Raw genomic sequence first — 12,205 nt, 5'->3', positions numbered from 1 at the left:
CAAGGTTCAATGCGCCTCTTGATCTTGACTCGTTGCAAGAAAGTACTCGTTGGATAAAATTTCTCTCGTGAAGCCGACATTTTACGGGAAATCTAATTTTAGATTCGGATCGGGGATATTCCGATAATTTGAAAATATCAGCACGATATTAATCGAAAGAGCAACGGCGATCGATAGTTTAGCTCACTGGAGGCATGCAAGTGTAGGTAAACAATGACGATGCACTGCAACATATGATCCTTGGATGGATCTAAATTTAGAAAGTTTAAACAGTGTCGTAAACGCAGCACGTAGCGCGCAGTTTCCACTGAAAATATGGCAAAATTAAGAGTGTGACTAAAGCAAACTTTCCGCGAATCAAAATCAAAGGAGTAATCCGTGACGTTGTGGTCTCGTGTAGACAACGTCATATCAGCTGGCTTCGAGGAATCCATAACAAAGGTTTGTACGTATACAATACAATGGACGAGCTCAGCAGCTAGTACATTATACGCCATAACGCGCCTAACTTTTACTTTTTTTTGCGATTGCATGTCGTTTATTCGATTGATCGTAATAATGTTTTGAAAGCGAATTGTTTATTCTTCAAACTATAAACAATGTAACGCGACACTAATTAAAATACTCCAAGTTTATTGCAGTAAAATCAAACTATTGTTTTTATGCGATCATCTTGCATTTCACTCAACAGTTGGCAACTTTCTCATTGCAACCTTTGAATGATTAATGCAAAGTTCATGGGTCCATGGTTTTTACATTCCTTGTTTTTCAATGACAGCAAGTATGAGTCATAAAGCAATAATGGTGACTTTGGTGAAACAATGACTACCTCAAGTGCAAGAAAAATTAAAGTCTAAAATGGCAAAGCAAGTTTGAGGAAGCAGTTACTTATTCAGAGCTCAGTGGGTGTTCTTTTTATAGAGACTGTTCGACCTCATTTACAGCGGCAACCAGATTAGTCAACCTGTAGATATTGCTGGATACAGTTGGGTGATACTGCACAACAGTACAAGTGCTCTTTTATGAACTACAAAAATGCCTAACAAGTATACTTTGAAATAAAAGTGATTTATATTTGCTGTGTTATTAATTATAAATTATTATCTATTTACTTTCATTGTAGAAGTGAAGAAGTGAAAGATGTTCATAACGATGAGAAAAAATCTCAAGTTGCTGAAGCTTCCGGATCAATAGATTGTGCGTTATCTGCAAAAAGTAATGATCAAAATACCCTGGGAAGGTATGTATCGACTGTTAACTTTTTATTTTACTGAAAATTTTAGCAAAAATTGATTTTTTAATTTTTATATAGTGTGCGCAATTTTATGCTGGATGGTTGGACTACAGCTTCTCCACCAAAATTTGTTTCCCTCGAAGAAATTATGAAAGCTGCTAAGGGAATGCAAAATATGGCATTGGCACACGAAATAGCTGTTGATAAAAACTTTAAGATAGATAAGTTGGAAGCAGAGGACAATTCATTGCACAAGACAGTTAAAGAAATTGTACATAAGGCTTTTTGGGACATTTTATCAAATGAGCTATCCCAAGATCCACCTATTTACACGCAGGCTCTACGTCTTTTACAAGAAATAAAAGAGGTATTTGAATTTTTACTATCACTGGTAAAATACATTTTTAATAAAACATTTTAATATTTTGTGTTTAGTCATTAGATGAATTGTTGTTTCCTCATAATGCCAGACTAAAAGAAACTATCAATCAAGTACTTGATATAGATTTGATAAAACAACAAGCAGAAAATGGGGTGCTGAATTTTCCTCATTATTCTCAATATGTTATTTCAATAATGGCAAAAATTTGTGCTCCTGTGAGGGATGAAAAAATTGAAGAATTAATGAAATGTACTGATGTAATAGAAACTTTCAGAGGAATAATGGAAGTATTACAACTAATGAAATTAGATCTAGCCAATTTTACAATCAGCATGATAAGACCAAACATTGTAGCATCAAGTATTGAATATGAAAAAACGAAATTCGCTGAATTCCTCAAAATCCAAGCTAATGGATTGCAATACACCAAAAGGTGGTTATTAAGACATTTAACACCTGACATGATTAATGCTGCTTCTACAGATGCCAATTCACTTAAACAACTTACACATTCACTTTTGGCTGAAGCTTATTTAGATTTATTGGAACTTGACTTTTGTCCCAACGCTGAAGTAAGTTCATTTTACTCTATAATATTTTTCAAATATTAAAAAAAATAGTTGATAGATATCTAACAGAACAATTGTAGACTTTAATGTTGGATCAAGGAAGATTACTTGATTTACGTAATAAAACGAGTAGATTGGCTATCACGGGCTCTATTTTGTTGTTATTAAAGCCCTTACAGCATCCATTAATCGACCAACATAAGCAAGAAATCAAAGAACACGTTATGGTTCTATTGGATTCCGTAGAATCCAGCAAGTACGTATTTATTTTATATTTCAATTTGATAAATTCAAGTGTAATTTTACCAAGATACATACATTTTTTTAGTGATTTAGAAGGGGTTCTGCCAAATGTTTTGATTCAAGTAAAAAGCGATATTCAAAAAATTCTTCAAAATTCTGATGATGTTACGGCTAATCCAGAATTTAACAACTTTCTGTCTATTTTAGAAGGGCAGATAATCGAATTACATAAGCACGATCATAAAATTCGTCAACTTGTTAGTGAGTATCAACCTCCAATATTTTTAAATTTTTTCTCTACTGCATTTGTAATGAATGGTAAATATTTATAATTCCAACTTTGTAGACTCCAGAATAAGACAATTCTTACAAAAAATTATTGTATCACAATCGGCGGCTCCACAGCAAATACCCCCCGGTCTTTCGTCGCTTCAAAAAGAATTAACTGATATAGCAGCTCAATTCGCAATACTGATCGCTCATAATAGAAGTGTCTTTAGTGAATATTATCAAGAAATTGTTGCCACTGCTATCAACGAAACAAAATCTAGCTGTAATCTAAGTGCAATAGAAACAAATACATGATTGTTTTAATTTGTAATTCACTTATAATTTATTTTTTTATCCTTTGTAAGGATGATATTTGTTGATATTTTTGAGAAAATTCATTGGCCAAAACGTACTGGATAAAGTCATCTATCGGAGATAATAATTGTTTTAACTCTACATCAATTGCTGTCGCATCGAAAAAGAAACAGCTATGATGGTACATTTAAAAAATCTTGTAGTAACGATCGATCATAAATGAATTTTATTTTTTAATTATTGATGATGATATTTCAGTAATTTTGAAATCATTCAGAGCAAGTATTTTATTTATAGTATAATATTAAAATTGAATCAAGAATGATTTCTAACCACTGTATTTAGAAAGCACACACATTTTCTTCGAAATGTATGTAACCTGGATATAAAATATTGTAGCAAAAATATGTATACAAATTATTGACATTGTACATTTTAAATATTTTACAAAGTAAAAATCATTTTTCTGGAGCATAGATCACAATTAAATTATGTACATACGTACAGTATCATTTTTTATATAAATATACTTCAAAACCACTAAAAAGTAAAATATGTTCAAACAAAAATATACCAATACTGTACAAAATGAAATAAATAAAGTATATCCGCCTATATTGGATGTAGCCATTGATTAAAAATAAAAATTCTAAATCTCAAAATTATGTGTATCATGAATTGTAAAAATTGTCTTATGCACATTTGTATACCTAAGATAATCATTGCTTATAAAATATAGCATAACTATAAAACTTGAATATCATATGAACCTTAACAGGTATTTTTAAGTTTGATACTCTTCAAGATTGCCCCAAGCTGAACCAACTTTGATTTTGACTGGTAACGGTACGCGAAGTTGAAAAGCATGTTCCATGGATTCTTTGATTATGCTGACGACTTGTTGTAAATCTCTTGAATTCACCTAGTTATCGTAATCTTCGTTAATATGCTTACTAGTAATGTAAAATAATGTGAGTGAATAAAAAATATACCTCATAAAGTAATTCATCGTGGAGTTGTAATACCAAGTAAGCACCGCGCAGTTGCGAGTCTTCGTCAGTACTACGTAACTTTCTTTTATCTTGTGTCGTTGGAAAAGTCATCGGCATATGTGAAAATTTATCTTTCAGTTTATTTTCGATGAGAACCATAGCTTTCTTCGTGATATCCGCTGCCGAACCTTGAACTTTTGTATTGACAGCTTGACGTTCTGCTTGCACTGCAAAGTAATCGATAGTGTGGCAAAACTTTAACTTTATTCATAAAAAGCACGAAAATTATTGAAGTTAAATTTACATTTGATCGATGAAATTTTACTGTTAATGCCAGGCAAACTTCGGCGTCGGCCAGTTAAAGTCGACACAAAACCGTCAAGTCTAGCTTGCTCAATGGCACTGTTCAACCAGCTGCGAATTCCTTTGTAAGTTCCCATGAACGACTCCAAATAATCTTTGGCTTCAGATTCACTTACGAAGAGAGATTCCGCTAATGACTTTACGCCCATTCCGTAGATCATAGCGTAGCATAGTTGCTTAGCGCGTTGTCTCATGTCATCGTTGACCTAATTTTTTTATAATCACAGTTGTAGTACAGCTCTGCGTTGAATTAGAATAAGAAAGATAAAAAGCAAAAGACGTACCCCCTCTTCCATAATTCCGTGAAGTCTTGCGGCAATGTTTTTAAAAATATCTCCTCGTCCTTGTAAGAGTTTGCACAGTACAGGATCATTTGAGAAATGAGCTAAAATTCGGAGTTCTAACTGGCAAAAGTCTGCGGATAACATGACGTTGCTGTCTACAGGAACAAATGCCATGCGAACACTTAGTATGCAGCCACTAAAATCAATTTTTATTTGGCTATTCTCTTCAAATTACCCCAATCATGATGAATAAAAACACAAGCTACCTTATTTCTGAAGTAAAATCACGAGGTATAGTTTGCAAATTGGGCTCATGCATAGAAACGCGACCCGTAACTGTATATGTAATACAGTTACCATGAATTCGTTTATTTTTCTTTTCCAATTGGAGTAACGGATAAACGATCTAAAATTTTACATATTTAATCGATTTTTAATGAACGATTTTTATTTAATTCTAACAATAGAAATTTTAGTCTCACCTTTGTCTGCACGGTACTCAATTTTCGCCAAAGTGTTACCAGCTTCGAGATTGGATTTTCACATGATCGTAAGGTATTTTTATTCGTACACCCTCGTCCTTTTTTCACGAGCCCAAGCACCTTAGACAAAATATTCACTGTGAATCGCAATCCAGCCACCATTTAACAAATATCGATTTATCCATAATACCTGAGACACTTCCTTAGATGAATAAAAATTAAATTTTCGGCCTGCAAGTCGAAAAGCTTCTTCCTCTGCGCGAGATAGGTCATTTTTAATCACAGTAGATAGTTCTTGTAATGCTGGTGTGTTGATGCCAAACCCTCTCAATTCCATCCTTGCCAAAATTAAAATCGTTGGCATTTCAATGTCTACTGAATGAAATTAAGTTGAGTGAATAAGTTTTATTGAAATAAAATTTTATGATTAAAATAAAATATCGTTTGCCTTCATAACATTCTAATAAAGTTGAACAATGCTGTTTGATAGCGTTTAAAACCCCCTCAACTATATACCACGTAAGTACCACTTTGATGCCAGCTTTCATCGTTCCCGTGAGCGCGTAAGTTCTGTAATTATTTTCATAAATAGTTGCTATGTCGATACCCGTCGGAAAATATTGAGCCGTCTAAAACGAAAATAAGAAATAACAAAAGTATTAAAAAGAAACAAAAGAACAACAACAAATTGTTTGCACACACAATTTTACCAGTTCTGTTAAACTTTTATTACACGTGTCAGAGTTGAGAAGCCAATCTCCGGTTTTTGGATCCAAGAATTTGCATGACGGTTCAATATCGCAGCATACGTATAGCATCTTGTATACCTCTTTGGCATTAAAGCAACGCATGGTGATTGTTCTATTAGTTAAGATATCACGCAAAAAACTTATTCTTTCTCTGATTGTTATTTTAGTTTCTAAAAGAACATTTCATATGTTAAATCCAAATTGTTAAGTAAATAAATTATTTTTCCATAATGGTTACCTCGAGTATTAGTAAATGGCAAGTGATACAGTGAGTTAATACCCCACGAAACAATTACTCCAGTGAGCTTCCGGTCATCATAAATGTACGTATTCGATTTCTTTTCCTTTTTCTTCTTTTCTTCTATGCCAACGATCCTTTTACCAATAGTACTCACGGGTTCTTTCAAATGTGGCTCAGTAACTAGTGATAAAGCCAAATTATTCCTTTGGCCAGACTTTAACGAACTCTCTATGTCTTCGCGGAATAAACGAAAAGTTCGTTTTGAATTAACAACGTTTACAGGTACTATCGACTCTGGTCTAATTTTTTCATCTGCGTTTATCACGCTGAAATAACTGTCGCTTCTAAGGGGTTTAGTTTTATTCGTCGGTGACACGTGTTTCTTAATCTGCTTCTAAAACGAGTCAATTCACTATTAAGTTTCAATTGCTATCTATAAAACTGATTTTCCATTTACCTTTTTTGCCTTCTGTTCTTGAGATCTCACCGTATCATCCGAATCAAAAAGCTCAATACTATCTACGTCTTCGCTATCACTCGAGTCGCTTTCTGCACGATAGTCAGAGTTAGGCTTAACCAATTTTTGCTCTATGCTATATTTAGATTGCAAATTCAAAATCTTCTGAGATTTAAACAGTTTTTGCGTGTTGACCAATAATTTCTTCTCAATTCTACTACGAGTTTTGTTGAAGATAATTGGTAGTGGACTTTGGGAATTCAAAATTGATTCGTCTGAATCGGATTTCCTTATGCTGCAACAAAATAATTGATTTTTTAAATAAATGTATCAAAGCTAAAGTATTGCATTGTTTGTTTACTTGGAAGAGCAGGGTAAATTTCTAGATTCGTAACTTCTGACACTCTTTATAGGCGATTCCCTTATTTTATTAAATATTTGATGACGGAAAACGCTTATCGGTGAACTTATAACCGGTGACTGACTAGTTGAAGCTTGAATCTTGCTAAGAGCTGCCTGAGTTGCGGCTATTGTCTTAAGTCGCGTTTTTAGTCTAGAAGTCTGCAGAAGCGACGGACTCTGTTTTTCTTTATCCTCTTTACTTTTCTTTTCGTTAAATGGCAAGTTTTTAGACTGATCCCAAGAATCTTCTACCCAAGTTAGTGGTTGTGAGATTTTTTTTAAACAATTTATTTGAGTACATTTATCCAAAGAGCTATTTTTTCGATTTGTATTGTTTAATTTCTTGTCGGGTTCTTCTTTTGTTTTACTCTCATTATTGTTACGTTTTGGTGGTGTTGCATTGTCGATGTTGATACTTTTGTCGGGAAGTTTAGGTGTCGTAACAGTTTTTTTAAATACTTCAATTGACCTATCATTTGCAAAAGTTTTCGTCGCTTCTGCCTTTTGCTGAGTAAAACTGCTCTTTTCAAAGTCAGCGAAACAATTGGGATCAATGACATTTTGCTCCAAAATACTGCAAATTTGGGGATCCAAAAATGAACTATCGCTAAAGAGACTGGGACTCTTGGTACAATTAGAACCCGCCGAAATCCTTGGTTTCTCGTAATTTGCCTTTCCGTCGATAATAGGTACAGGCATTGGTACGGTATTCTTGATATTTTGTTTTTCGACAGCTTGCATCATTTCTTCTAAAGCACACTCACTGATAACGAAAGATTCTGACATTTGATTATCTTGAGCTTTTTCCTGCTTTTCCATTTGAAAAACACCAAAATTTTGAGAGCGAATAGTAACGCAATTTTTATTCAGAGAACTACCTGCTTTTTTTTGGTGGTTGGGTGAGTCGGTATTCTTTAAGAAGTCTTGTGTAGATACAGCAATGTGACTCCCCTTTACCAAAGTATTTTCTTTTTTAGAAAGTTTTGGTGAATTATTACTGTCTAAAGAGTCTTGTGTACATATAGCAATATGATTGTCCTTTATTAAACTTTTAGCTTTTTCGGAATGGGATCTAAGAATTCGAGAGCTTGATTGTTGATTTTTACACTGGCTAATAACGCGTATTCCGGGAAGTATTGACGCATTTTCGTTAGCTTTAGAGAGATATTCAGTAGCACTTGCGTGAGAATTTCGAGATTCTGTCTGTTTGTTTTCGTTGACTTCGTTTGTAGACGCGGAAAGATTTTCATTGCTGATAGATAGAGATTTATCGACAATATCGTAGCTTTGTTTCTGAAAAACTTTCAAAGGCCCGTCAGGTGTTTTTTCAATGGCTAAATTTATTTGAAATACTGGATGGTCTTGTACTGATATAGATCTCGTAGGAGTGATGATACTTAGTATGCTAGATGATTTTAAAGCAATTCTGTTCCCATCTGGTGAGCTTGGTTCGGACGGGTTGACGTTGCTGTGAGCTTGTCTCCACTGCATATCGCGAATCCCTAGCTCGTTCTTTTAAAAAGTAAAAGAATAATGTATGTACGTTCACGGGTAATTTTTCACAGAGTAGAAAATAACTTATGTTACCTGAAGTAAGGTTCTAGCTTCTCTGATGACGAGATCTGCCGCTTCGTGGGCAGTTAAGCCGTCTTTTCCAGTGATAAAAACTGTTCTCATTTTAGTTTTCTTTGCGATTTCAGCTTCAGTCTCTCCGTCGAAGTCTTTTTCGCTACATAAAAAAACGTTATTATCGCTTGGAAAACAACATTGCATCAATCATTACCTTTCGAAGGGAAGAGCTTTATTCAGTGCCTCTTCGATGTCTAGCTTATTAGCGAACGCAAGTTCAGCAACAGTTGTGATACCATGCTTGTATAAGCTTCGAGCACGAAGACCGTTTAAGCTAGGCACTCGTAAAAGATCAAGCAAATCTCTGCTCACGCCAAAATGTAGTCGAGTTTGAAATTGCGCAAAAAGAAGCTCCATGCAGTCCCACTTTAGCTCCTTGCAAAAATTCGTCACCATACCTAATTGAACGTCAAAAAATCAATACTAAAACAAGAGCAGATATAAGAAAACGAATTCAAGTTCCTTTACCTGCAAAGGTTGACGATGATTGCTGTAGGCTCTGCAATAAACCGCGATTGCAATTGTATTTTTTGCAAACGGTGTTCAGTGGCACTTCGCGAACCAAATCGTGTAGCGCCATTGCAGTGAAAAATCGACGATGAATGTTTAACTGGAGTGAGTAATAAATTTCAATAAGCAATCTTCAAAGACAGGAAATAATTTAGATCGACCTACAGCTTTGCTGGGCTTGACAATGCCACGCACAGCTGCCATCAAAAATCTTTCTTCGACACCCACAAGCTGCCCAACGCGCTTTTCGCTCTCCGACAAGGACCTCCAAAGCTCGGCGTAAGACATCCAATCAATCGTACTTATCTGGCTGCCAGTGTTGAATGGGGTCACCAAATAGATCACATGCAATTCGGTGTCCAGGACGAAGCATTTCCGAGCTCGTTGCAGCTCCTCGAACAGGAAAAGTCCCTCGCGCGGTGCGATCGAGGCTGACAAGCAGGCTTTTCCTAAACAGGTTGCCACGATTCTTTGCTCGTTCTCTTCTGAGTTCTTGAATCTGGTATTAAGTGAAAACTAGCTTCAGGCTAAATTTCATGTTTTTTTTCGTCATTATTACTCACTGTAAAAATTCATTTGAAATGAGAAAGTGCACAGCTTCGTCAACCATTTCTTTCACTTGATCACTTGCACATTTGAAGACAAACGTACACTTGCTGTACAAATCGAGATCTCGAGGGGTGCGCACCACTTGACTGGCAATGGCCTCGAGAAGGGCTCGTATTAAAGGACCTGAATCCTCTAAACACGACTCAATTGGTTCCAAAGTTGAGCTCATTAAATTGATACCTATTGGCCGCTCGTTTGGTTTACAAATGAGAATACTTTCGCCTAGCGATCGAGTTCAATCAAAAATTACAAATCTATTTACAACATGACAAACAATAGGGTTTAATGGACTTTTACCTTGAGTGTCTTTTCCCATACGACCAGCTCGCCCAATCATTTGTTGATATGTTAATTTATCCAAAGGCTTGCCGTTAAAAATTGGCGAGCGTATAATGACTCTTCTGGCGGGTAAATTCACACCGCTACTCAATGTCGACGTTGCTATCAGAACTTTGAGCGCTCCTATTCGAAAAGCTCCCTCAATTATATCGCGTTCGTCCATAGTTAAACCAGCGTGATGAAATGCTACTCCGAAAGACACTGTCCTCTTCAATACGTTATCTAGCCCAACCGGGCAATGTTGAAGTTGAGCCAATATTTCTTGAACTGCTGCTAGATCGATATTTTTCCGCAAAATTTGACCGTGAAATGTGTTATCACGACCTACAATTTGAATCATTAAAGTAACCATTCGAATTAAAAGCATCTTTAAATTTACCTAATTGTAAAAAAGTTGATGCCATTTGAATAGACAACTTCTCGCACCAATTTTTAGTTGGGCAAAATATTAAAACACCGTGACCTCCATCAATCGTTTCTATACACAATTGAATGATATTATCTGTATCATTCACTATGTCTGTAGCCATTGGCAATTCTTTAATTGCATTCATCTTTGAATCATACAGAGAAAGACCTATCTAAAAATAAAACATGCAATAATAGCATTATTAATGTATGACAAATCCAGTGAACTTTAAATTTTCAGTATACCTTGCATAGTTCATTCAAAGGAATTGGTCGAAAGTCAGTTTTGTACAGTTCTGCATCCAACCAGTCTGCTATTAATGAAAGATTTGGAAGTGTTGCTGACATGCCGATCAACTGAATGTCTACATGTTCCAAACTGAAAGACAAAATTATTTGAAGAACTCACCATATCATGCAAACAAATTCATTGCCTTTACTTTATACTCATGTATTTTAGTTTTGTTAAAAGCAATTCTAATATGTAGCCTCGACTTGGATCACCAAGCAAGTGTAATTCATCAATGATAACAGCTCCCAGAGTCATCAAATCTCCATCTTCCATTAGTCGATTAATTATTGAATTAGCTTTCTCGATTGTTGCTATTGCAATGTGAACAGATGAGAAACCTCCAGGAGGAGCCACTCCTCCCATAAAACCTTCCACTCTAACACCACTATCAGACAGTAGATCCTAATAATTGTTTGCAATACCATATTAATGGTTTCAAAATAATCTTCAGTTGCATAAAAATACTTACTTGAAAATAGAACATCTTTTCTCTGACAACAGAAACAAATGGCAAAATGAATATTGCTTTCTTTTTTTTTTCTAAAACTGTCTTGAGCATAAGAAATTCAGCTACCAGTGTTTTACCAGCTGATGTTGGAGCTGAGTATACTAAATTTTTGTTTTCTTCTAAAATTTTCTTATTGGCCAAACACTCTACTTGCCATGGAAACATAGATTTGATTCCACGAGCTTCATATCTCTAAATAAAATAAATATTTGATTCAACTTTGTATTAGCATATTTTATTTACTAGAAAGATAATACATTTTATTTACCTCTACTATTAATGGAGGTAAGCCCCAACTGGATAATTCAAGACGTTTCTGACTATCTATATCACTCAATATCTGACCGCTCAATATTTTTGAGCTGCAAAAGCTAGCAGTGATATTATTGAAAATATCACTTTTATTATTTTTAAAAGATGCAAAACATTTATACGATCTTGCAACTGACAGACTTGTCGAAGAATTTTTATAACTTGAGTCTTTAGAACATGGATTAATGACATTTTCCACTTGTTTAGAAATTGGCAGGAATTGTAAAGGGCTGCATTTTGATTTTTTTAAAGGTGTAAAATTACTCGATTCATCAGTTTTATATTTTTTTCCAACGATTCTGGAATTTGTGTTGACTAGAATATTTTTAAGCGTATATGATACCTCATTTTCATCGTATTTTTCAGCGTTAAAATTTAAACAATTATCATTATCGCGGTCTTTCTGCTTCAGTAAACAACTTGCATCTTGCGAAGTTTTCAAACGTTTCTTTTTTGCAGTTTTGTGAGACATGATTGTTACTTAAAACTAAAGAAATTAATAAAATAAACCAACTTGTTATTAATAAAAAATCAGACTTGCATGATCATGGTTTTAGAATCGTCACTCGTTAACCGACAAAACAACGCAAATTTCAAAAGCAGTTATTCTTAGGG

At 34.7% G+C, this 12,205-nt stretch overlaps 2 protein-coding genes across 3 annotated transcripts; one reads left to right on the top strand and one right to left on the bottom strand.

Annotated features, from left to right (window-relative positions):
- Positions 1-254: 254 nt before the first annotated feature.
- Positions 255-3,648, top strand: LOC131666224 (T-complex protein 11-like protein 1). Of its 2 annotated transcripts, XM_058938696.1 has the most exons (8): positions 255-441; positions 779-1,046; positions 1,124-1,240; positions 1,313-1,601; positions 1,670-2,188; positions 2,266-2,441; positions 2,514-2,689; positions 2,775-3,648. In XM_058938696.1, exons 2-8 carry the CDS (start codon positions 1,036-1,038, stop codon positions 3,011-3,013), a joined length of 1,527 nt encoding a protein of 508 aa, XP_058794679.1. In that variant the 5' UTR covers positions 255-441; positions 779-1,035; the 3' UTR covers positions 3,014-3,648. The 2 variants fall into 2 exon arrangements, with proteins under 2 accessions (XP_058794679.1, XP_058794680.1); XM_058938697.1 differs by lacking the exon at positions 255-441 and having other exon boundaries at positions 463-1,046.
- Positions 3,649-3,797: 149 nt separating this feature from the next.
- On the bottom strand, positions 3,798-12,194 carry LOC131666148 (DNA polymerase theta). The gene is made up of 23 exons (XM_058938558.1): positions 11,547-12,194; positions 11,240-11,470; positions 10,919-11,172; positions 10,725-10,857; positions 10,450-10,651; positions 10,029-10,394; positions 9,686-9,953; positions 9,288-9,621; positions 9,081-9,222; positions 8,767-9,010; positions 8,571-8,712; positions 6,943-8,495; positions 6,582-6,870; positions 6,122-6,512; positions 5,845-6,053; positions 5,583-5,763; positions 5,325-5,506; positions 5,135-5,254; positions 4,919-5,058; positions 4,653-4,848; positions 4,310-4,574; positions 4,006-4,232; positions 3,798-3,935 (listed from the first exon to the last, which is right to left on the bottom strand). Exons 1-23 carry the CDS (start codon positions 12,060-12,062, stop codon positions 3,798-3,800), a joined length of 6,723 nt encoding a protein of 2,240 aa, XP_058794541.1. The 5' UTR covers positions 12,063-12,194.
- Between the last annotated feature and the right edge of the window lie 11 nt (positions 12,195-12,205).

This window comes from Phymastichus coffea, unplaced genomic scaffold (assembly GCF_024137745.1).
Source record: "Phymastichus coffea isolate CEN01 unplaced genomic scaffold, Cenicafe_Pcof_1.1 PCOF00057, whole genome shotgun sequence".
Taxonomy (NCBI): domain Eukaryota; kingdom Metazoa; phylum Arthropoda; class Insecta; order Hymenoptera; family Eulophidae; genus Phymastichus; species Phymastichus coffea.
This window is presented reverse-complemented; position numbering and strand designations above follow the sequence as displayed.